At 46.1% G+C, this 25591-nt stretch overlaps 4 protein-coding genes across 5 annotated transcripts; 3 read left to right on the top strand and 1 right to left on the bottom strand.

The window, feature by feature from the left end:
• On the bottom strand, positions 1 to 17735 carry ora2 (olfactory receptor class A related 2). 2 transcript variants are annotated; one of them, XM_023840517.2, is made up of 3 exons: positions 17647 to 17735; positions 1782 to 3944; positions 1 to 1539 (listed from the first exon to the last, which is right to left on the bottom strand). In XM_023840517.2, the coding sequence occupies exons 2-3, from the start codon at positions 1786 to 1788 to the stop codon at positions 683 to 685; spliced, it is 864 nt and encodes a 287-aa protein (XP_023696285.2). In that variant the 5' UTR covers positions 1789 to 3944; positions 17647 to 17735; the 3' UTR covers positions 1 to 682. The 2 variants fall into 2 exon arrangements, with proteins under 2 accessions (XP_023696285.2, XP_072571218.1); XM_072715117.1 differs by having other exon boundaries at positions 1 to 3944.
• LOC111858606 (olfactory receptor class A-like protein 1) lies at positions 9159 to 10127 on the top strand. The gene has a single exon (XM_023840518.2). The coding sequence runs from the start codon at positions 9159 to 9161 to the stop codon at positions 10125 to 10127; it is 969 nt and encodes a 322-aa protein (XP_023696286.1).
• On the top strand, positions 13521 to 14625 carry LOC111858615 (olfactory receptor class A-like protein 1). The gene has a single exon (XM_023840540.2). The coding sequence runs from the start codon at positions 13521 to 13523 to the stop codon at positions 14475 to 14477; it is 957 nt and encodes a 318-aa protein (XP_023696308.2). The 3' UTR covers positions 14478 to 14625.
• Positions 17668 to 25427, top strand: phtf1 (putative homeodomain transcription factor 1). The gene is made up of 17 exons (XM_023840531.2): positions 17668 to 18118; positions 18489 to 18588; positions 18712 to 18768; positions 18870 to 18939; positions 19108 to 19266; positions 19359 to 19539; positions 19621 to 19723; positions 19843 to 20022; positions 20111 to 20350; positions 20522 to 20650; positions 20756 to 21025; positions 21324 to 21455; positions 21589 to 21675; positions 22308 to 22463; positions 23216 to 23311; positions 23640 to 23765; positions 23902 to 25427. Exons 2-17 carry the CDS (start codon positions 18559 to 18561, stop codon positions 23920 to 23922), a joined length of 2037 nt encoding a protein of 678 aa, XP_023696299.2. The 5' UTR covers positions 17668 to 18118; positions 18489 to 18558; the 3' UTR covers positions 23923 to 25427.
• Positions 25428 to 25591: the final 164 nt, after the last annotated feature.

The raw sequence follows: 25591 nt of genomic DNA, 5'->3' as shown, positions 1-25591 counted from the left end.
TAGGTGTACAAAAAGCATTTTAATGGTTCCATTGTTTCATCATTCAATACATTGATAGACCTCGTCGTACAGCTACATCACCTTCAGCAAGCAAACTGCAGGGTTCTCAGCTGTCACTCATCTGGTGTGACGCTCTTTCAGATGCAAGAAATCTTACAGCAAATCTATTTTATTCCATTATATGCCTAAAAGTAGCTACACCGAAAGTGTTAGGACAGTTTGCAAACTCTACAGACTATTTACCAGGTAATAAAGCTGTTACATACATGTAAATGCATGTGCAGACTTGTCTTGAATTGAAAATCTCACTCCAGCCAGCTGAGCAAAGTTGGCATCCCTGATATAAATAACAATTTTAGGCTGTCAGAAGAGCAGTTGGCGTCAGGTGGCTCCAGCTGATCTTCAGGCGACAGAGCAGGGGCTGTAAGCCTTGTCAGCTCTCGCCCCCATATTCCTATCAGGCGACATCCTCTGCAGGCCACAATTTCAAGAGGAGCATAACATGAATATTCAAAGACCACCGTTGGTCTCTTGCCCTGTGATGAACGATGAAGTTCTGCCTCACCTAACTGCGTCTTTACACACTTGGGAAGTGGATCGTCTCGGCGAGAAGCCGAGTCCGATCTCAGGCCGGGGAAAGGGCAGCATCGGAGCCTCAGGCGGCGTTCTCCTCTGACTGGCACTAAAGCTGTCGGCTCACTTTCGTGTTGGAGATGATGATGACAATGGGGCTTACCGAAGCATAAAGGGAGGCGAAGAAGACTCGGAGGTCAGACACCAGCGCGGAGCTCAGGGTCTGAGTCACGGTGATGGTGTACACCCACAGGCCATTGTCGACACCGTAGAACACCACGTACATGGTCACCAAGGTAACGACGGATTTGGCGGCCCGCCTTTCCGCCGAGGGTCCGGACTTTCCGCCGGCTCCGCCACGGAGGCCTTTCACCTGCTGGCTGTGGCGGTAGAGGAAGACCAGGATGATTATGCTCGCCGTGGTCATGAAGGCCATGGGCACCACGTCACGGGCAGTCTGCACTGCTCCGTTTGCGTCCCTGGCAAGGCCGGAGGGGAACTGCACCAGGCAGAACTGCGCATTGATGCTGTGCTCCATGAGGCTGGAGTTGCCGCGGAAACCCAGGGAGTAGATGGCCGCGGGGCAGCTGATAATGCAATTCACCAGCCACAGCGCCAGGAAGATGAAGCCCAGGTGGTGGGCAACGGTGGCGCGCACCTGGGCCCAGCGGGATCCCGGCGGGGCAGCGCTTAGGCACTGGTAAGCGCTCAGTACGAAGGTGAGCCAGATAGAGAGGGTGCGGGCGGTGCGGAACACATAGATGATGCCACGGCAGCTGGCGTCGTTAAAGATGGCGGCCAGCCGAAAGGTGGCCAGGGTCTCCGGGAGACAGCGAACGACGACCACCAGCAGGTTCACCGAGACCAGGTGCAGCACGATGGCGTCTGCAGGCAGGAGGCGCCGATCGTGTCTCGCCACCCGGACAAAGGCCCAGATCACCAGGCTGTTCCCGGGAACGCCCACCACTGTGAGGAAGAGGAAGAGCAGCCCTCGGATCAGACTCTCAGACTCCATTGCCGGCAAGGAAGGTCTATAAACGGGTGACATCAGCAGGACGGGGTGTCATTCTTAATATTTGTTTTCTTTCACTAAAAACAATTTGATAATTTAAGTATGTTTTTATAAAAAACTGATGTTTTTCATTCAACACATAACTGTGAACACTTACTTAAATATCGGGGATTATGAATCAGTTTTTCTTCCTCACCTGTCATTGGATGATATCCTGTCCTGCAGTCTATCTCCTGGTTATCTGGCGGTCTTTCCTTTCTGTAGTCAGTTCAGCAGCGCCACAAGCTGCTCTTATACCCACGGAGCGGTAACCATAGAGAGGTGAGAGGCACAACACGGTCCACTGGATCTGAGTTCTTCATTCTCGCATCTCGAAGTAATCGAGACTGATGGAGCAGACACCTGCAGCTGCTGCAATCCAAGTATTTACAAACTGGCTGGAGAGAGGAGATGGCGAGGGAGATGGGGACGTTCATTATGGTCCAGTGGTGCGGGCATAATAGGAGAGAATTCCCAGGCTTGGGTCTGTTAGCTCCAGACCTGGAGGAGGAAGACCTGGCCAGTGGCAGGTCACTGAGAATGTAGGGAGGAAGACCTGGCCAGTGGCAGGTCACTGAGAATGTAAGGAGGAAGACCTGGCCAGTGGCAGGTCACTGAGAATGTAAGGAGGAAGACCTGGCCAGTGGCAGGTCACTGAGAATGTAAGGAGGAAGACCTGGCCAGTGGCAGGTCATTGAGAATGTAAGGAGGAAGACCTGGCCAGTGGCAGGTCACTGAGAATGTAAGGAGGAAGACCTGGCCAGTGGCAGGTCACGGAGAATGTAAGGAGGAAGACCTGGCCAGTGGCAGGTCACGGAGAATGTAAGGAGGAAGACCTGGCCAGTGGCAGGTCACTGAGAATGCAAGGCCTTGACCAAAGACCAAGAACACAATGAAGGACACTGTGAATGGTAAATGGTAAATGGATTGCATTTATATAGCGCATTTTTCCACTCCTTCGAGCACTCAACAGGCTTTACAGTTTGCCTCACATTCACATACACATTCACACACCGGGAGCAATTTGGGGTTCAGTGTCTTGCTCAAGGACACTTCAATGGGGTCAGGAGGACTCACACTGAATAATATTTAGTTTTCACTTTTAAAATTAGTTTACAATGGAGCTATAAATATTTTCAGCCATTACAATTAAGGTAAATTCACAAAGCTCTAAAATGCCTTTGCTAACACTTTACTTGAGGGGACACAAATACTTAGTAACTCAGTTAATACTGAATTACAAATCATGAACAAATATAGTTGCTGCTTGAGAGAAAAGATGTGTCACAGTTCATTAGTGATGAATAAACACGAGATCAGTATTTAACTTGTGTTGTTCATTACTTGTTTGTTCAGTAGTTCCTTAGTAGTTCCCTAGAAATTCCTTCAGTAGTTCACAAAGGCTTACAGAATTAAGTAACAAATATAGTAATAGATAAAACGTGTCATGATTCGTCGATGAACATTAGATCAATATTTCACTCGTGTTATTCATTATTTGTTCCTTCAGTAGTTCATAAAGGTTTACAGAATTAACAGATACAGTAACAAATATTGTACTTTCTTGAGAGAAAATATGTGTGACATATATGTGACATTAATGATGAACACACATAATATCAGTTTGTAACTAACACTTGGTTTGTGGTTAATTAATGCAAAAGTAATAGTGTAATACTACATTATTTGTGTCCCCTCAAGTAAAGTGTTACAGTGTTTTTGATTTGAGGGCCATAGAAATGAGAAATGAAGTCCGGCATAACAACAGCAATGGAGGAGACTCAGCACTGACTACATGGAGCAGAGTACTAAGGCCCAGAGGAAGACAATAGAGGTCAACAGGGCAGGAGAGCAGGCTTGGGCTACCATCGAGGAAACCCTGATCTTCTGGACGGTGAACAGATCCACAGGATAGGAGGTAAGTAGGGAAGAAGGTGATTTTATTACTGCCCTTGGAATGGAAGACATACTATGCAAAATGCAAAGTGACCGCTTGCTCTCTGACTTAAAAGGCAAATTCAAACACATGCCTGCCGCAGCATTGTTCCAAACCTCTCTCCTTCACACAGAACAGGTTTATGTTATACACCCATTATTTTATTGCATGGTAGTAAAGAAACTTGCGCCCAACCTGGTCCCTCCCACGAAACATCCACGCCCTGCCTTGTTTCACATATACTTAAGGAAGGCACCGGTAACAGGGACAGAGCTGAGGCTCTGAGGGACATACAGACCTGGATCACACGCTCAGCCTGCGGCGGTGTGGTCTGACTCACTCAGTCACTCATCCTCAGCCTGGGATCCTTCGAACAACCCCAGGCTGAATGAGAGAAGCAGACAAAAGACCATGAAATACCAGTTTTAATTTTTAGATTTTATTCTGGTCACATTTTAGAAACATGTTTGGGGGCGGCACGGTGGTGCAGTGCTTAACACTGTTGCCTCACGCCTCTGGGACCAGGGTTTGAGTCTCCACCATGGCTGCATGTGTGTGGAGTTTGCCTGTTCTCCCCTAGTCATCGTGGGGTTTCATCCAGGTATCCTGGCTTTCCAAAAACATGCTGAGGTTAACTGGAGTTACCAAATTACCCGTAGGTGTGAATGGCGTGTGACTGTGCCCTGCGATGGGTTGGCACCCCATCCTGGGTTGTTCCCTGCCTTGTGCCCATAGCTTCTGAGATCAGCTCTGGCCCTCGGTGACCTTGAACAGGACAAGCAGCTACAGAAAATGGATGGATGGCGTTCCAAGCTGGATTTTGGCTTATATATACGAGTTGTTGATCAGTAGATATTTATGGAATGACTTTGGGTTTATGGTTTCAAGTTCGGTTTTGTTTTTATGTTGATCTGTGCGTATTTTAATACGAATTGTCTATTGAAAGGCTTTCTTCTTCCGCTGCTCCAGGCTTTCTCTGAGCAGCTAAGCCACCGTCACTCCTTGACATATACGATATATGAATATGGTTCTCGCTGCTGCTGCGAACTCGGAAAACCGCGGCGTTCGCTTCTCTGACAATCTAAGCGGCATTAACGTAAATGCACAAAAAAGGAGCCGCTGCTTTAATTGGCCGGCAGTTTGCATGAATCAACCCTAAATGCTCCTTTGTGCCCCCAGAACCTCCGAGGCTTCAGCTGTGCAGAAAAAAATTGGCAAAAGGCAGGAATCAGCGCATTGCATGCTCACAACGTCCCCAGCAGAGCAAATTTCCTGCAGCCGGGCATTCCAAGTCGCTCGGGGATGCTGATTACCATTAAAAAATGTTCCCTCTTCTGCAATCTGTTTGCCTCTGTGCACGCCGGACGGTTGCCGAGCCTGGCCGCCGTCGACGCCATCTGCTCGTTGTCGGGACTCATCCCTGCCCGATGCGCACAGATATCAAGATAAAGATCGCTTGTCTCGCTTGATGAAGATGAATGTTTTTATCACCCAACAAGTCGGGCTTAACTGCACTCTGATGGTCTCCTTTGGGTGAAAAATGGGAGTTTTTTTTTTCTCTCTGCGCCTCTTTAAAGGCCAAGGGGAAGGCTGAATGATTGCAGCCACACTGTCCCCTGGTGGACAGCTGGCATTACTGCGGGGAGCCAAGTCTCTCATTGAATAATCATGTGTGACAGTAAAGGGCAACGGTTTGCAAGCGCTTAAAATATGTTCACTCAGCGCTAAATGCCATCAGTTCAATAATGCGATTCACAAACTCATTACCTCATATAAAATTATATAAACCCAGTGCTATCACTTTAATATTTCCCAATTTCCAAAACTCAAAAGAACATCCTCATAGACCAGACATCCACTTGGGCTATATACTCATCGATCAGAAACTCTTTCCATCCCTAGAGTCTAGTTATGTTCTGCCGGCACTCCTATCTAGTTCACACTTGAGAAACATCCCCCCAGGAGCGGCCTGGAGCAGATCTTAGGAAGCAGAGGGCAAGACTGAGTCAGGGCAGAGTACCAGGCCACTGCAGGTCACACACTCAGCCCATACGGGCAGTTCAGAGGGACTCCTTGCCTTTTGGAACGTGCAATGTCTGCACAGACAGAACAAGGGACTAGAAGAGGATACATTAGAACATAAGAACATAAGAACTATACAAAGTTATCAAACAATATGACAACATCAATGCTGTGAAATATGGAAATCTGAAACTCACAGTGAGTTCCCCGTTATACAACCTGTAATGTGTGGTGTGTGGCTCTGTGCCCATCAGAAGGTCACCAGTTCCATTCCCATGACTAGCAGATGGATGTCTCTGTTGACCAAGGCCCTTAACTCTAACTGCCCTAAGCACACCCTCGACCCTGCTCTCACCGATAAATAATTTTGAATAAAAGTGTCTCCTAAATGAATTAACATACATCCAGTAGCCCTGATGGGTTTCGCACAGGTGCAATATTGCAGCGGAATGTGACTGTAACCAAAATGACTGGACTCTAATGAACAAGAAAAAGATAATAAAATAAATAAATAAAAGAATCAGGCAATTGCAAAGTTGTTCCGACCATATTATGAATTTGCACCTTTCTTGCCAACTGCAAATAGCATACAATTCTGTTGCCTGAAGTATTATTAACACTTATATTATAATAGGTCAGATCAAGACCTTACCCAGGAAAATTTCCAAAGTGGTTTTAGACACCAAGTTAGATGCAAAATTGCAGTGCAGCATCAGTGTGACATTTCAGAGGGGTGGGAAAAGTTGCCGGACATGTAATTGTTGTAGTGTCTAATCATGCTGCTAGCGATTTTTTTGCAACCAGCAGAACATATTGTGTTCAGTGGCACAAATATCACTTGAAGCAGTAACTTGTATCACCTCTCTTTAAAAAATTGTTCTCGAAAGGAAGAAAATGGAGATCTGTCCTCATTATGCCCATCTATAGGCCCGGCCCCACCCACAGACACAGGCAAATAACAGCTACATTACACAGGCATGGGGACGCAGTGGGTTGGGATATCGGTCCCACTCCTCTTAAGCTGCAGGTATCAGAGCCCAGTTGCTTAGTTTCCTCCCAAAATGCAGGAGAGCCGGTGTCCCTAAAATATTTTCCGTGCCCTCTGATGGCCTGGCATCCTGCCCCCTTCTTGATGGGAGAGCCTCCAGTCCCACAGATGGAACATAGATGGGCCAGCAGGTAGCATGGTGATTAGGGACGTGAATGTAGGAACTGAAGGTTATTGGCTCAAGTCCCAGGAGGGGCACTGCTGTAGCCGCACAGGATGCTTGACCTATTTTTCTCACAAGTAATACAAGCAGCTGTATGAATGAGAAAACCGTAAAGCTACAAATCCTGGAAAACTGAAAAAAAACGAGCGATTGTCCTCCTCAGAGGTTTGAAAACAAACCCAGCAAATGAATCTGCTTTAATTAATGTGGCGTTTATTGACAGTGCGGCCATCTCTCTCCAGATTTAGCTAAATCTATCTCTGCCATCACACCTATGTAATCTTAACTCAGATAGGTAACACATACAAAAGGATAAAACATTGAAACAGAGATTTTTTAGTTGCAGCTTAATGATCTACTTTAGTTTATGGCTTATGAGGTTATTTACCATTTATGATGTCAGTGAAGGAATTGCTTCTTATTAAGCTTCTTCACTCTCTTCCTCTTCTTTTGAAGAAATGCTTCACTGTTTAACTTTACTCATCATATTTAATTATAGTGTGCAGGTTGTTTTGTGTGTGATGCATACTGAATAGTGTGATTGTATTTTTGTTATTATTTTTGGTGGGGTAGGAGTTTCCAGGATAAAAATTAGTATTAATCATTAAGTAGAATACAATACATTGAACATGAATTGTATGTTTTTATTCACAAGTGTTTTAATTTATTTTGCTGTTTATGGCACTTTGTGTGCTGTTTGCTGTGTCGTCCACGGAGAGCGACCTGCTGCTGTGGTCCATGGTGCTATAAAGTGATAGCATTTGACGTTTGTGAAATGTTACACTGTTTCTCGGGTGCTGAGTGGCTGCGTCTCACTGGTTTGTGTGGCCATCACAGGCAGGACAGTCCAGTGTAGCCCAGTGCCTTTGGCTGCAGCAATTGGTGCAGTCAAACTCCCCTTAAGTGATGAAAAACAAAACGTGCAACGCAAAACGTCCCTTAGCAGGTAGCGGGAGGCCGAACAAAGCGGCTAACTTTCTGTCAAATGCAGAAACGATGGCTTGAGGTGTTTATATTGCTGCTGATCTGCTTCCAGAATGCGGTTGGGAGATCCTCGCGTTTTGGGCTAAGTGACCCTAACATGGCTGCATATTCGTCCTGCACTCGACTCGCAAGATGAACCTGGAAGAGGCCGACTCCACAGTGTTTCGCAAAAAAATACGAAATAAACTGCTCAGGGAAGTCATTAATTAACGAGAATCAGTGCGGCATTCTGCCACGTTTTTTGGGGCTCTGTTTACACACCCTCGGATGAGAAACTGTATCCTTTGTAATTAATTCAGTCCCCGAGGAGATGAGATAAGGGGACTTTTTAAAATGACAAATCCGCAGAAGTCAGTGTCATTGACCTATTCACCACGCTGTCCGTCTCTCCAGACTCCACCACAAGGTAAGAAGTTGTCCTGGATAACTAGAGGTTATCAATTAATTCCGTTTAATAAATGATTTTTATTAGAAGTTTAATCATAAAAAAAAACAATAATACCTATCATCAAGTTCCCTTTCAGTGTTTTGTTATCGTGTTATAATGACTATAATGAATATTCTTAATGACATGAAGTCATAGCTGTTGATTTCACTGTCGATGCTACTGCACTTGCAAAAAGGTGTCAGCTTTGCTGGTTTATACCATTCCTAGGAATGATGTCATATTTCTTTACATAAAAACATGTTATTTTATGCCTCAATTCAATAAATGGAAAGTGTTTCAGCTGATCAAATGGCAAATAGAAGTTCTGGACTACTGTTTCCTGAATATGTTTATTTTAAAATATATATATATATAATACAGAGAATCCAATTTGTTTAAATGACTGCTCCATATTTATATGAGACACAGAAGGAAGATAACCAGATCTGGAATGTAATTTCTGAAGTTCCAGGAGTATGTTCTGTGAAACATAAAACCGATTCGGGAACTAAGCACGGATATTAAATTGGACTCGACAAAAGCGGTTGTTGGATACAAATTCTGTTCACACAGCAGCAGAGCCAAGGACCAAGCCTGATAAAAGGATTTTGGGATTTGTTCTTCATATGACATCAACATAAGCATCATGATCTCAGGCTTTGTTATGCTGGGAGTGTAATAAGTGAGGTTCTTGTTCAGTGGGCAGCTGTTAGCATGGATCAGTTAGCATGGGGGGGCAGAAGCTAGCATGACGGATAAGGATGTGGGACAGCATTTATCACGGTAGATGAGGGTATGGGGTATCGTTTAGCGTGGCGGACGGGGATTCAGGGCAGCATGGTGGACGAGGACACGGGTGCCGTGCGCGTGGCCTACGATAAAAGTGCCACGTTTTGAGATGCTAACTCAGGATCATGTGAAACCCCCCCCCACCCCCCCAGCAGGCAGCTGACCATGCAGATGGAGGTCCGCGTGGTGCTGAAGGCGACAGGCTTCATCGGTCTGGTGGCGGTGGGCCTGCCGGCTAACTTGAGCGTGCTGTTACTCTTCTGTCGTCTGCACATGCTCCATAGCCGCCTCTCGCCCAACGACATCATCCTGGGCAACCTGGCCTCCGTCAACCTGGTCGTCTTGCTCAGCCGCGGCATCCCCCAGACCCTGGTCGCCCTGGGCATGCGGCGGCTCTTCGGCGACGTCAGCTGCAAGGTAAACATCTTCAGCTACCGCCTGGCCCGTGCCTTGTCCATCTGCATTACCGCACTACTGGGGTGTTACCAGTGTGTTGCCGTGGCGCCCTCCACACCGCACTGGGCCAAACTCAAGCGATGGCTCCCTACCCACATTCCCCATGCCATACTCCTCTTCTGTGCCATAAACTTCCTCGTCTCAAGCGGTAGCTACTTGTTCTCCGTGGCTCCTCCCGCCAACGGTTCCATCCCAGAGTACACCATCAACCTGGAGTTCTGCATCGTCATCTTCCCAGACCTGGCGGCCTACGTGGCCAACGGGGTGATGTACACCTTGAGGGACTTAGTCTTTGTCTGCGTGATGGTGGCTGCTGCTGCGTACATGTTGCTGGTGCTGTACCGGCACCGAAAGCAGGTGGAGGGGCTGAGGGGGGCAGGGAGGGCGTCGGCAGAAGCCTCCAAGGCTGTGCTGCTGCTGCTCTGCACCTACGTGTCGCTCTTCGGCCTGGACAACACCCTGTGGGCCTACACGCTCACCGTCTCCCGCGTCCCACCCGCCATTTCCGACGCACGCGTCTTCTTCGCCTCCTGTTACTCCGCCCTCAGCCCCGTGCTCATCATCGCCACCAACAGGAGGCTGGCTGAAGGCTTCAGGGGATGCTTCCAAACCAAGGGGGCTGCCAAAGCCCCCTCCACGCAGACAGAGTCCAGCACCACCCATGTGACAGGAGCATAGTCTGTCCCTATAGCTATTCTGTGGGGGTGGGGAATTCTGTAGAAATTGTTCAGATGTAGAGCTACGTGTGTCAATGTATCAGATATATCTATCAATTAATCAACGTTTGTTTGTGGGGGGAAAAAAATGCAATAAACCAGTAATCTCTGAAACGACATCCTGACAAAAACCCTCCCTAAGCATGTAAGCCTTTCAACTGTTTTTCGCAAAAATTAATTTCAAACACCTACAGAGAAAATGTACAAGAGAATAACAGAGTACATGTGTAAATAAGCAATGCATTATGAAACACAATTATTCAAAACTGTTTTGCACGCGAGTGAAGCTTTCCTCCAATTAAATGTCTATCAGGACAGCTTATCTAGCTCCTCTCAAGTTGGAGAGAACATAAATAAACAAAGTGTACAACATCAAGTTTGGGCTTGTAGATTAATTGGACCTGAAATAATTATCCTCTGTTTTTTTTTCCAGGAGCTGAAAGCTTTAATTGGCCACTTGTGTATTCTGCTGCTGCTCAGACTTCAGTAAACAGTAGCAGTAGATTGCGTTGGCTCCCCCTGCCCAGATATCCTCATCAAATCCGCACAGATCCTACCCCGTCCTCCCGCCGTCGTCTCATTCCATGTGCCAATGCGGATGCCAAGTGTCCAAGCTCGGCAGCACAAACGCAATGACAATTATGAGTTTTTTGTATTTTTTTTTCCTAGATCTGTGGCATGTTTGCCTTTTTTTTTTTTTATTCCCAGTTAGACAACATTTCAGAAACTTGTTTATGACAAGTGTCGCTCAGCCAATGTACTGCATAGAAAAACACACACACACAAGCCAATATACAAGTTTTAACACGAGCCACAGTTTTATAAATTGCTGAAGCTTATGTTGCACAGCGGAGAGAACACGGTGAAATTACAGAAAAGGTTACATGACAGTGACGTATAGAGATGATCAGAACCTCACTCTCCCAATGTCTGTTTGTAACACCCTTTAATTGATCCAAATTGGTTGTGAATCACTAATGATTGTGCGTGGCATTTTGTGCATGCTTACCCAACATATCTTGTAACAAACCCTTTTAGCCCTATCTTTATTAACAAATGGCTCTGTATTGCCGGTAATGATGCAGTAACAGTGGTCGTAGTTAGGTTATCACAGACTTTTTCTGTCTCCCATTAACAAACTCCCACATTATTACTGCTAATGGAGCAGTAAATGATCCCAGTGCTATTATCACAGATTTCCCATGAGCCTCTATGAACCTGATCCACACATTCCACAGGCCTCATTAAACAGTCCCCAGAAGAAGCCCTTCTTTTTACCTTTTAATCAAGTTATTGCACACAGTGGGGTTACACCATGGTTCATTGTGGGGGGGGGTCTCCTTTCAGCTCCCAGGACGGAGGATAGAATCGGGGCCCAGCTGTGCAGAGCCTGCTCCCCCCACGTTTGTTTTGGGAGTCCGTTAGCTCTCTCTGGTTACCCCATACAAACAGCCATGTGTGCACTGTAGAGATTGGGCAGCCCCACCCTGCCCCGCTGTGTCCCACGTGCCCAGTAGGCTGCTGACTGACCCTGCTGGTTATCAGAATCCATGCTGAATCAATAGAGTGCAAAAACCACCAAAGGCAAACACTCACAACCAAAAAATATATTGGTACCAGATACGTTCAATTCTAAAGTTAATGATAATGATTAAAATCCTTCCTAAAAACATATTAACAGAATGCCTGGGGCTGTCAGTGAGAATAAACTCAAAACTTCGTAACTAATAGTATTTTATAAGATATGTGTGATCGTGCACATGGGAGCAGCGAATGGAGGCCGACGGGATGGGAGACACACGCGGGAATCGAGCGGCACTTGTGTGGAAATGCATGCGGGTCAAACCTCACAGCACATCGTCCCATGGGGCTCATCTCCCAGTCATATTTCAGCACCAGGAGTCCAGCATCTACAATCTGTGAGCGTTTACGGATCCCCTTTGGCGTGAAAGTGGCTGCCGCGACAGACGGTGTGCCGAAAACAGGCGTGTGTTGGCAGGAGGACCTGCGCAGCACCGCAACTGGGCACGGGGGGGGGCAAGGTGAATGAGGTCACAGGTAGGCTGACAGCCATGAGAGAGGCAAACCAGAGGGGGGGGGGGGGGAAGCGGCCAACGGAGGCTCAAAACACGACAGTGTCTCCCAGTGCTCCCAATTTAAACCAACGACTGTTTCAGGCCCGGTAATTACCCAAGGTGCTGCACACATCCCCCTGGGAGGTGGGGGGGGGGGGGGGGCAGGACCCAGCTGCACTCCCAAAATAACTTTAAATGACTTCCCTAATAGCGTAGTAAGTGTAACGATGCAGAAAGAATAACAAAGTTGCTCCGGGGGGAGAGTGGGCCCATCACTATCCGCTCTGCGGTGACATGCCGCTTACGCATGCTGGGCGGCAAGCGTGTACAGAGGCTGCCATCTCATTGGTGTCGCATTTAATCATGTGTTTCTAAAGCTAGTCCGGGGTGTAATTATCTCTCTAATTAATTAATGACGCCCCGTCGATGGAACTGTTAACAAAAAATAAAAAAACAAACAAGCAAGCAAAAACCATCATAAGGGGACAATTCATAATGCTATAATTACTTATTATAATTACTAATCCTGTAGGGTTGATGGCAGAATTGGAGCAGAGTATAACATTTATTAATAATTTAGGATGGAAAATTCTGGAAGAGAAATTGCAGAATACAAGGTGTGGATTTAACAGTTTAATCTGCCATAGGTAATGTGTATGCGTGTGTTTGTGCATGTCTGTGTATGTGTGTATGTTTTCTCTACTGACTCCTCTGTGTGTCTCCCCACTCGTAAATCCTACCTTTGATATAGACTTCCCTGCTTTTTCTTGATGTCGTGAGGCTGTGAATATCGCCACAATGGCCCTTGCATCTTCTGTGCCCATGTGGACATGTGAAGGTCACCAGACGAGATGTTATCTTCCATGCATGCCCAGTGGTTTATATTACCTGCTGGTTCTGGTAGGGTGCTGTGGGTAGCGTTTTTTTTTTTTTTTCTTCACATGACAAAAGCTGCCCCCCACCTTTTGCTCATTTGTGTTTACACCAGTGATCTCCCTTGTTTTCCTGGTGTGAACAAATCTTGTCCGTTCCCAAAGGGGCGAGCAAAACTATAAATTTTGGGATGTTGGCCGACGTCCGGAATTACGGCTCTCCCGCTCCAGTGGAAGGAGATGCTCTGATGTAAGATCTAGGCATTTTTTTTATGAGCTACCAAGTCTTTGTTGTCTGTCCAGGTGTAAATTCACCTTATTGAAGTTTCCCCGTATGCATCCGTGGTACCTACACCTCGCTGACTAATCGTGATTGTGTTTGACGTGGCAGGAGCCAGGATTGGGGCCATGGACCTGTGTCTGACCATCAAGGGGGTATCCTTTCTCCTCCAGGCAGGGCTGGGCATCTTGGGTAACCTCGTCGTGCTGTTGGCATACATCCACGTTGCGCTTGCCAAAGGCAGCCTTCAGCCGGTAGACCTGATTATGGGCCACCTGGCCTTTGCCAACTTGATGCTCCTGCTTACTCGCTGCGTCCCCCAGACCATGACGGTCTTCGGGCTGCACAACCTGCTGGACGACCCCGGCTGCAAGGTGGTGATTTACATCTACCGCATCACGCGCGCCCTCTCCGTGTGCGTTACCTGCATGCTGAGCGCCTTCCAGGCCGCCACCATCGCCCCCGCCAGCCCACGCTGGTCCGCCCTCAAGACCCGGCTGCCCCGGCTCATCCTGCCTGCCTCGGCGGGGCTGTGGCTCCTTAACATGATCGTGTGCATGGCGGCGCCATTGTTCTCCATCGCCCCGCGCAACGGAACCGTGCCGCCCTTCACGCTCAACCTGGGCTTCTGCCACGTCAACTTCCGTGACAACCTGTCGTACGTGGTCAACGGTGTGGCCATCTCCGTCCGTGACTTCCTCTTCGTGGGCCTCATGCTCTGGTCCAGCGGCTACATCCTTCTCCTCCTACACCGCCACAGTCGGCAGGTGCGGAGCATCCGTAGCTCCAGCCGGCGCACCCAGGGAGACACGGCGGAAACACGGGCGGCCAAGACCGTGGTGTCCCTGGTCACGCTCTACGCCATTTTCTTCGGCATCGACAACGTGATCTGGCTCTACATGCTGAGTGTGCCGCAGGTGCCCATTGTCATCGCCGACATGAGGGTCTTCTTCTCCTCCTGCTACGCCTCCTTCAGCCCCCTCCTCATCATCAACTCCACCAAGAAGATCAAAGCCAAGCTGGTATGCACCGCGGCCGAAGAGGATCAGTCGTCAGAGGCCTCTAGCAACAAGAACACAACTTGACTGCTACACAGAACTACTCTTAGGTGGAGACCTTTTCTCAACCCTTCTAACGTACGTAAAACTCATTACCCAATTAGGAAATGGATTCTGGGAGCGCTTCTGCTTTCACAACCCAGCGAAATATGTTCAATCCATCCATCTTCCAATTGCTTACCAGTACAGGCTGACACTAAGTAAGAGAAAGGGAGGAAACACTGCGCTGAAATGCCATTATAAATATAAAATATATGTACAAAGAATTCATAAATACATCCCTATATACATTTCTACACAAAATATTTAATGCTGTTTTATAAGAATGTACAAAAATAGCTTGCAGGATATATATATATATATATATATATATATATATATATATATATATATATATATATGAAATATAAAATGAATTAAACTAAAGATGTCTATTCCTTCAAAGGATTTGTGCTTATGACAATGACGGTTCAATGTGTGAATTTTATGAAAGTCGGACATATGTTTGTGGTCTATGGTGCATGTCTGAGAGTGAATGGGACTGTTACTAATTTGTATACTGAGATGACGATAGTAAATACTGTACTTCTGAGTATGGTTTACAGGCAGCTCCTGTGACATGCAGCTGACGTGGATGCGTGGCTGACTCAGGTGCTGTGAACCATTAAACCTGAGGAACCTCCTGAAAATATCAGTGTTTTAATTTCTTTCTCTTAACAGGATAATTTTTTATACACTTTATTGCTGAGTTGGTTTTAATGGGACGCGACCATTTTAACCTAACAAATAATAAATCTGGCAGTTCTGCATGCATGCAACCTACTTCATCGTCAACTGAATCAGTGCGCTTCCAGTTTTGGTCTAAGGGAGCATTTTTTATTTGAAAGGAGAGTGTTTTTGTATTTCAGAGAGATTTGGTGTCTCGAATCTTTTTAGTGGATGGGTACGTTAAACACGTTACATTTCCCGTGTTAATAGTGACTAACCACTTGTCAAATTAGGAATAATAAATTCTTTTCTCTAGTGCTTTTGGGTAAAGTTGAATTTTGTTATAGCATTGCGTGAACACCTGCCTTGCGCCCGTAGCCTCCCGGATAGTCTCCGGTCCCCCGCTACCCTGAATAGGATAAGCGGTTGCAGAAATGGGATGGATGGATTTCGTGAATACTGTATGCCATCTAGTGGCCATAAAGTACCTAACAGTCTCCAAAAGGACACGACGGTCAAAAGGGTGATGCGTTGGCAGATTAGAATTACAAGGAATGCGGGGTAAGGATTAAAACAGCAACGGGCGCATTTAGTAAAGGACGGTTCCCAAAATAACTCGTCGCACATTTAATTCACTCCATACCTACTGGAAGACCTTATTGGTTCATAAGCCTGTTGCAAAAACATTATGTAAAGGTTACCAGAAGGCAGACAATCAGGTTTTGAGTTGTCTTTCAGTAACAGGGATAGAGAACACACTTGGCAATAGATTATTGTAAAATCAGATTGTGATATTCACAGAATGATTCAGCTACAGGGTGCAGCTTCAACTGCAGGGCCCAGGACAAGAATATGCTATGTGATGTTGATAAATGTTTTGCTAATAGAGTGTATTAGCTGGCAGTGGGAATCACACCTGCCTCACAGTTACAGACTCTCAGGCTCCACTTTGGTCCAAATCCTCAGTGCATGGATGCAGGACTGTGAATCAAAGGTTGACAGATTGCTTCTACGCCCACTGGGAACAGCTGCAGCTTCCTGAGATGATGTAAGAGGCATGGACAGTGAATCTGTTTCTATACCACATGCTACACACACTGCTGTGACATATTGTTAAGGGTCACACACACAAAATACAGTATAAAGGAGACCAAATATATTAAAAAAGTTTTCTAAAAATTCTAGCTTTTATTTTACACGTGCCTGTCCTGTCTCCTGGGATTCTCTATGATACATGCCATACATATTTTAACCTGGAGTGTCTCCTACACTGTTTATTTACAATGATATTATGCATGACCGCAAATGCATTATGTACAACCTAGTGTAGTCATTTCTAGAATGCTTATAATGTTTCTAGGTCTCATATTATAGGCCTTGAGGCATCCTTTTTGGGAAGGCGCTATATATATAGAAATCTAACCCGAACAGCAGTGGCGGAACCCCAGTCGCCATGACAACATCGTCAGCAGCTCTCAGTACAGATTAAACGGCAAGACAGCAATTACGATGCGTAACTTTTTATTATTTTGAGTAATATACAACTATAAGTAATACTCAGCATTTTAACGAAATGACACCAAGACCCCTTCCTATACACGACATAGGCAGCCGCCTAGGGAGCAAGACATCTGAGGGGGCGCCGACTTGCCTGGCAATTTCACTTTTGCCTCAAATTGATGTTCGGCCAATGCGCCACATTGGCTATAACCGGCGCTGCCCATCCACAATGGATTTCCTAGTAATACGGATGAGAGGGAAAGTCCATGGAATCGATTTAAACTGCCCCTATTTATATATGGCCCTGCACAGGAGCCGGCGAGCAAAGTAGCAAGGGTCGGACTCCCATAAAACCCAGGTCAGCAATCAAGCTCAACTTTATCTTTCAACTATACTGTTCCCAGAGGGCAATCATCATCATCATCATCATCATCATCATCAGAGGCACCGTAATGGGGGAAGTTAGGACAACTCCAAGGGCCTCTGAATGACAGGGGCCCTAAAAAAATTTGAAAATAATTGGATTGTTCAGGACTGGGGGGCCCAATATGATATGCTTTCATGGGGCCAAAAATCTTTAGCAATGCCCCTAATAATAATAATAATAATAATAACAACAATAACAATAATAATAATTATAAAATTATACAGAAAGGACTAAGGGCACTGAAAACAGCATGAGAAGCAATAGTGTTGTCATTTCATCTCATAGCAGTTCTCATTAAAAATAAAAATTGCAGCGATTACAAAAAAATCATATACCATATACCAATCAGACTATTCATGCAATGGTAAAAGCCCCTAGTACAAATAATGTTCTAAAATAACACCGAAATAATCCGCCAAGTTACGGCTGGAAATGTTAACATTAAATTTATACTGACAAAAGTGACAGTCATGGCGGAGTCGGTATTAATAATCCACATTACAGAAATGTTACGGCGGCGCAGGAAAGCAGGAGCGGACGGGGGAGGCGGGTCTCACTAACCCGGAACAAGGAAGTACGCTGGGTCCCGTGGGTCGGTGCGGATTCTGTTGAACCGGTTCACCGGGGGACGCTCCCTTTGCAGCCTCCCGGGGCGAACCGACACCGGGAATAACCCCGCGACCGCTCATGGTTACCTAGTAGAGCGAACGAGCCGGTGAACTGGTTAGTTTTTACTGATTCGCACGGTTCTGTTGGTTTATTCAGCTGTGCGGATGCGCTGCAGGTGATTCCCGAACCCAGTCCAGCACTGCGGAGACGGAAAGCTCGAGTGTTTCGGATTAAATGCGACTGAATTAAAAAGGGTGCGGGGGTAATTTGATCAGACGCAAACAAGCGAAAGTGTTGGCATGCTGCCTGCTGTTCTGAACTGTTACAGATATGACTTGATCTTTGATGTGGAAACTGAGTGCGAAAAGACCGGCACGTTTCACTGGATCAGATTAGTTTTGATGGTTGAACAGATCACTAGGAGGTAAGTTTCACGTCCTTTGTTCGAAAAGTGTGAAGAGTTTGCAGGCCCGGGAATTGTTCCTGAAAGTGAGAAGTAACTCTAATCACTGTTTTCACGCACATAAAATAAATTTCCCAGGTGCCATTGCAAATTACGTACTGCATATTAAAGTATAATTTTCTGTACAAGTTTGCGGACGCAGATACACTGGGATTTGTAAAATACCTAGGAATTGTGCCTGCCTTTGTGTAAAGCTGAACGCAAAATCATACGCTGCAGTTTACGTTCATTTGTGACATCGTGTTTTTTTTTTTTTTTTTGCATAATTTCCCGTTGATGATTGCAATCTGCAGCTTTGCCTTGTGGTAACTACATTCTCTTGCTGTGACAGTCTGCGCCATTCTGGTGTCTGCAGTGAAATGACTTGACACCAGAGGTCCGAACAGAATCAAAAAGCAAGGATGGCAGGGATAGCCTGGTATCAAGAGAAGGTCAGACTTGGTGGGCCACACTAATGACGTTAAAGGTTTTGTAGTTTACTTTAACCAGAGAAGGGCAGGCACAGAATGGCTTTCAAAGTGTTTTTTTTTTTCTTAATGGCTGTTTGCACACAGATTGGAGCCTATGACCAGCAGGTCTGGGAAAAATCACTGGACCAAACAGAGCTAAAGGTGAGATTCTTGTTTTGTGGACACTAGCACTTGCGCAGCCTTTAACTATCATGGTTTGCCTAAATGCAACGACTAAGATGGCATTAAACTTTGGTTTGCAGGGTTTCGGCAACAAGCCAAAGAGGACGGGCCATATCAAGGCTGACCTTATTGACGTTGACTTAGTAAGAGGTGAGATCCGGACTGGGCTTGACAATGGTTTAGAACTGAAATTAAACAAAGTGAGGCAGTATTACGAAACCACCACAGGGTGGTTGGTGAAGTAATCTGTTTGCCTTGTGGGTGCTTTGGGTTTGCTAGAAGATACTGAGCTCACGGGCAACTGGGACCCTCTTTCAGGCTCAACCTTCAGCAAAGCCAAGCCTCAGAGTCCCTGGACAGCACTGACCCGGAAGGGTCTTGTAAGGGTCCTGCTCTTCCCACTTTTCTTCCAGTGGTGGACCCAAGTCACCTCACGGGGCATCTCCACATGGCTGTTGTTGCTGTACTTCTTGCAAGGTTTGTTGGTTATCGATTCTGTGCTGGGCATCTCAGGAACCCCCCCAAACACAGTTCCTCCCTGAGTTCCTCCCTGCTTTTGTGCCCCATAGTGGCCGCCGTGATTGTGTACATGGTGGTTCCGGTGGCTGGCGTCAGCGAAGTGGTGGGGCCGGCATGCCTGATGCTACTACTAGGAACTGTGCACTGTCAGATCGTGTCCACGGAGTCCAGCAGGAGTCTGCTGGTCAGCCCCTCGGCCAACCTCGCCGGAAGTCCGACCCGCAGGAAGAGGTGGGACCCACCAGCCGACTGGACCTTTTGAAGGCGTAGAATCTGTGCAATGTGCTGTAATTCCTGAACGACTTCCTTTAGGCAGAGGAAGGGTAGAAGTGTGAAGAAGGAGGTGGTGGAGCAGTTGAATGACCTGGAACTGCAGAATGAGATCCAGAAGATATACAGGAGAGAGAAGAAAGGGGTAAGACGTTGGCTTGTGCCAAACTTGTGGTCTGGGGTCATCAGTAATGCTCTTGCAAAACAGAAACACACTAGATAACCTTGACTTGAAATTTGTGCTGCTCTTTCACTTTGCCACAGAACAGCTTTGTCAAGCTAGGGGCGTCCGAGGAGCTGTCCAGCGAGGAGGACGCTGAGGACTATGACCAGCCAAGTGGTCGGCGGCACCGCTCCAAAAAGGCATCGGCCGCCGGCACCATCCTGAGGAAGAGGAACCGTGCTTCTTCCAGGACAAGCCCAGTGCCTCCAGTGCACCCTCAGGTAGCTTGCCTGATTACCTTCCTGGCTTTTAGCATCATGATCCTTTGGCGTATAGGAGGTGTGAGATGCTGTGTTGTACTCTGGCCAGGAGGAGAGCAACAAGGTGCAAGGGAGAGTGGTCCGGCTTCCACCTCGGCAGATCGAGCGGCTGCGCCCCTCGGAAAGCTCTCGGCCTGCCTCTGATACCGACGACACCATGTGGGAGGAGCTCCTCCAAGGACCAGACTCCGCCTCCTCCGGCAGTAGTGACAGTGATGAGGAGACCCGGCAAAGCCACGTCATGCCTGTGCCCATTATGCTAACCAGTGAGGATGACAGCTTCCAGCAGGTGTGCCACTAACACCCCAGCTGTGCCCGAGATATCATGTCAGCCGCGGCATTTTGCTGATTTTGGTACCGTTAACATTGCCTACCCAGGTTTGCCATGACCAAATGCAGTTTGATAATCCACCAACATTTTGCAGTGGAATGGGGTGAAGTCAACCTTTTCTTTGCCCAGAGTCACCTGTCCTGGCTGCAGGCCTGCCACCCATCTGAAGACCGTGTCAGCGCCATCATCTGGGAGAATGGGGAATGTCAGAAGATGGACATGTCTGTGTTGGACATGAGTGGTATCATCCTGAATCGGGTTAGCCACTTATCTTGTTTGCTACCCAGTACTTGGCCTGCCATGCAGTAATCTCAAGTGGACCTCTGAAGGTGGTACTTATTGTGATTTTCCGGCTTGGGCCAGGTGAAGGCCGTGGAGCAGGGCGTGGGCTACCTGATGCTGGGAGTGGTGATGACCACCGCTCTGGCCTTGCTGCCCTTTGGGTTCCGGCTGGTGCAGGGGCTTGATGCAGCTCGCCTGGGCTCCGTCTCGCCGTCAGAGCTGATGGAGATGGTGCTCGGGCCTCCCAGTATGGTGGCGTACTTCCTTTTCTTCATCACCACCGTGGAGAGGGTCTGCCTCTCTGGACTTTTCTTCTTCATGATGTGTGTAGCGGAGAGGACGTACAAACAGGTGATTCTGGTGGACCGGCTGAACCTTGTGGCCTTATGTGGTCTGTTTTAACAGGCAGGCTAGGGAACCAGATGCACGGAAGTATTAAAAATGCTCTTCTCTCCTGACCATTGAGTCAAACCTTTAGTCTATCGCAGTGTTTCCCAACCCGGCCCTCAGGCAGTACATGTGTTTGCTCCTTCCCTGCCAGAAAGTCAACATTTCTGCTCCTGGGAGGGAGTAAAAACATGAACCGTCTAAAGGTCCCTGAGGGCCGGATTGGGAGACACTGGTCTAACGTGTTACCTCCCCCCAACAGCGCCTCCTCTTTGCCAAGCTCTTCAGCCACCTGACGTCCGCACGGAAGGCCAAGAAGTCAGAGATCCCCCACTTCCGGCTGAAGAAAGTTCAGAACATAAAGATGTGGCTGTCGCTGCGGTCATTCCTCAAGGTTCGGACGGATGGTCTTGTCTCCTCATCACTGTCCTGTAACACCACTGTCCACCAGAGAGACATTTTCGTCTGGCTGAGGCCCTCACATTGTTTTTTCTTTGTGTTTGTGTCGGTGGCTTTTTCCATTGCAGAGGCGTGGACCCCAGCGATCGGTTGATGTCATTGTGTCCTCCATCTTCCTTCTTGCTCTTTCCATCTCCTTCATCTGTTGTGCACAGGTCAGCCATACCTGTCAGCGAAACACTAACTTATTTTTTCCATAGCAGCTATTAAAATCCTATTCATGCTTGTATAAATAGCCTAATATTGAAAGCAACGCGTGCATTTCCATTAAATACAAAAAAATCTAAAGTCGACAAAGCATTAGCTATATATTTTGTTATTCCAGTATTTGTTAAATGGTTTCCAGAAAGCATTTCAGTATTAGCTAGACATTGATATTAAACCTGTGGTTACTTATCTGGTTACTCATGATTCTATTTACAAATGAGCCAAGTGGCAGTATTGTGTTCTTTTTGTCTTTCTGTTTTATAAATGTTTTTTAACATGTTTTAGCTCTGTAAAGCAATGTTTCTCAATCGAGTCCTCGGGAATTCCCTGCCAGACAGTCCACATTTTGGCTCCTAACCGGGAGCTGGGAGGAAGCAAAAACATGGACCGTCAGTGTGTCCCTGAGGACTGGATTGGGAAACACTGATGTAAAGAATATCTACTATTTTGCATTATTGCTAAAAACAAAACTGCATTTCACAAACATCCAAGGTGGACTTCCACATTGGGGCACAGAATAGTCATGGCCCTGGCTTCCAAGGTCATTCTGAGTGCCTCATCTGATCTCCTACCCCTGCAGCTCCTTCACAGCCACCACACCTTCCTGTATTCAGAGACTAACTGGGAGCTGCTGATCTGGGGATTCGCCCTTATAGTCTTTCTGCTGCGCCTTTCCACACTGGGCTTCGAGACCAACCGGAAGTACAGCAACGTGTCTGTGCTGCTCACAGAACAGGTACAACTTCATGGTTCCCCCGCCCCCCCCCACCTTTGTAAGTACCATTCATGGCGCTTTTCCACCGCCACCAAGAAACGAGCCATGCGTGAACTGACGGTTTTCCATTGTAACTTTTCCGAGCAGTACCCGCGCTGACATACTAACAGGGCCGAAAGCGTGACCAAACTGAGCTTATTACGTCACCACAATCTGATTGGTTGAAATTCACAGACATACTGTTATTCTGCATCAATATGCATGGATTATCTGAATGACAAAAGGGGATATTCTATAAAGAAGTAATTATTAGTTCTATCACATATCATGATGCATTCCTGATAACTCAAAACTTGAACAGCCCCCCGCACCTTGCTTAAAAAAAGTACTCTAGAACAGCTGAATGGAATGGATTCATAATGGAAATTCACACAAGCGAATGCTAATTCTGCTAGCGTTTGATGCTAACATAACACAGCGATTCTCACAGACGTGCTACCGTAAATTAGCACATATTAAATTATGATGTACACTGTGTGAACAGTAAACAGTAAAACAGCTGTAACTAGTCTCTCTTCACGATGCAGCTTGGGTTCCTGTATGCCAGTGGAAGAGTGCCATTAGTTTTCTACTGTGGCTTTAGGTCATGTCTGACGCAGACACCATTTTTACTCAAAGGTGCAGGGAAAATAGATATAAGTTTGGAGTTTCATTTTGCTGCACATGTACTAAAATACTTCATGGACCAGAATTACCTTCCTTTTTTCCTCCAGATTAATTTATATCTGAAGATGGAAAAGAAACCCAACAAGAAGGATGAACTGAACATTGTCAACAACGTCCTGAAACTAGCTACAAAGCTGATGAAAGTAAGATCAGTGTCCATATTGGCCGTTGCAGTACTGACCTGTCATATTGATTAAGTATGATGTGATTAGCTTGCTTTGAATTCCACTCTGCCCTGAACAGTGATGTCATTACGGTCAGGTATGGTGAGTGGCCAAGTTGCCATATTTCTGATCAATCAGCTGAGGTTGCATTATGATCTAACTTATAGCCAAAATGTTGCAGATTCAGGCCAAGACAGGGTACTGTCGTACATTTTAAATCTAAATAAATGGGATGTGCTTTTTGATGAAATTGACTTCTACTATATAGATCAATGAAAATGATTCTGAGCCTCAACTCTTGTCTCAGGAGCTGGACAAACCCTTCCGGTTGCTGGGCCTAACCGTGAATCCTCTGATCTACAACATAACGCGTGTGGTTATTCTGTCGGCAGTCTCGGCCGTGATTAGTGACCTACTGGGCTTTAACATCAGGGTGAGTGAAGGTCCCTCTCTGCTTGTGTCCGATGAGTACTGTCTGTGGTGTTTTTACTGCTGAGAAGAAGGAACGAATGAAGAGGATGCGTTGACTCTCTCCCTATCTGTGCTCTAATCTTTGTCCCTGCTCCCAGCTGTGGAAGATCAAGCCATGATACGAAGTCCGGACAGATGACTTGAGTTCCACAGATGTGCTGGACCAGTGAAGGATATCTGCTGATCTTCGTCAGTGAGCCCTGAAGCCAAACTGCTACAGATGGCATGGAAGGGCATCCCTATTTCTAAGCCAATGGAGAAGACTCAAAACAGTGTGTGTCCAAAATTTTTATTCCTCCATGGGATGAATATTTACACTGGATCAATACGGGTCACTTTAGCGGTTTGATATTTGGCAGGACCAATTCAATGGTAGAAACAGGGTTATGCTTTGCTCTCTTAGACCGAATGTGCAAAACTACTGTCTTCGTAAGCAATCCGACGGACATTTGTGTTCGTGGACGCACCGTGAGTATTTAATAACACAAAAACACTTACCTCGCCCTCAGGTGTAGCCCCCTTAGTGCCTTTTTTCCTGCGACAGTCCCGGAGATTGTTTAGGGTGGCGAAGCACAAAAGGGTGAGAAGATACTGTAGCAATGCCAGGGATTCGTATTGCGGCAGAGAAAAACTGGAAGTTTCGAGTATTTTACGAAAAGAGATGCAAGGAAGCGATTCGGACGCTCTAAGCGATGGAGTCAAAGTTAAAATCCAATGAATCGGAAAATAAACCAGAGGAAATATAGTCAAGGATGTATGAAAATCTTGGGCTGCTGTGCGGTGATTGTGTAACGATGAGCTGAAATAAATGTTTTATGCATTTTTATTACGCGGATACATAACCCAGTGTTGTTATTATTATTATTATTGTTACTATTATTATTATTATTGTTACTATTAAATAAAATGTGGCGCTTTCCTTGTTGAAGTATTTATTTAAATAATTGAAATTGATTACTGCGTCGGGAGGAGGGTAAGCCACGAAGAATTCGAAGTATCACTATAAATTCATTTTGCTGGTCACTGGCTTTAACAACACTGTGGTACAGAGCAACTTCCATGTTGTATTATGCATCAGCAAACATATCTGTATGCGATTGTATTTTTGTTAAAAATGCATTTCCCGCCTATCGCCTCTCTCGCTCCCATGTATTCTGCCGCTGTTAGTTCATTTGTAATAAATTCAATTAAATTAATGACTACGGCCGCTCAATTATGGTGAAATGTGCAGCATAAATGGCTACAGAGCACTTGTGTGGTTTAAACAGCTGTGAATACCTCCAATTAAGTTGTGTAGTGAACTGGGAACGATGAAAAGTCTCACGGGTATTTAGTGTATTTGCAGAAGGGAATTCTAGCCAGACTCTTACCAAATTACAGCCTAACGGTTTGACGTTCTTCTAATTGTAGTTGGAAATGATTTTCCTGTAATTTCAGGATAAGCAGAACATAACTGGAAAATTCGGTAAACATATATGCCTTCCAAATAACGATATTCTGTCTGGTGCACTTAGTAATTTCATATTCAAATTATTTCATGGACTAACAGGTGTTATCTTGCGCTATATATGTTATGAGGCCATGGTTGAATGGGTGGTATAATAAAATTGAGAGACGAAATATCTGTAAAGCATCATTTTTATTCGGCACTTTTTATCAATTAAGTGTATTTGTAAAACATGCATTTAATGGCAATACTGTTTGCACTGTTATGAACGTTATTGTGTACACTAGCTTAAATGCTGTGTTCTCGTTCATTTTCATTTACATCAGACCCCCAAAGAAAAG

Source organism: Paramormyrops kingsleyae, chromosome 8, assembly GCF_048594095.1.
Source record: "Paramormyrops kingsleyae isolate MSU_618 chromosome 8, PKINGS_0.4, whole genome shotgun sequence".
Lineage (NCBI taxonomy): Eukaryota > Metazoa > Chordata > Actinopteri > Osteoglossiformes > Mormyridae > Paramormyrops > Paramormyrops kingsleyae.
Note: the sequence above shows the minus strand (reverse complement) of the source record. Positions and strands in the feature narration are given on the sequence as shown.

Excerpts from the sequence above, each read along its gene's own strand:
- ora2 (XM_072715117.1), bottom strand. The coding sequence starts at position 1,621 with ATGTCACCCGTTTATAGACCTTCCTTGCCGGCAATGGAGTCTGAGAGT.
- LOC111858615 (XM_023840540.2), top strand. The coding sequence starts at position 13,521 with ATGGACCTGTGTCTGACCATCAAGGGGGTATCCTTTCTCCTCCAGGCA.
- LOC111858606 (XM_023840518.2), top strand. The coding sequence starts at position 9,159 with ATGCAGATGGAGGTCCGCGTGGTGCTGAAGGCGACAGGCTTCATCGGT.
- phtf1 (XM_023840531.2), top strand. The coding sequence starts at position 18,559 with ATGGCAGGGATAGCCTGGTATCAAGAGAAG. Across the intron at positions 18,769-18,869 it reads TGGACCAAACAGAGCTAAAG|GGTTTCGGCAACAAGCCAAA; the intron begins GTGAGATTCTTG and ends TTTGGTTTGCAG. Across the intron at positions 21,026-21,323 it reads CGGAGAGGACGTACAAACAG|CGCCTCCTCTTTGCCAAGCT; the intron begins GTGATTCTGGTG and ends TCCCCCCAACAG.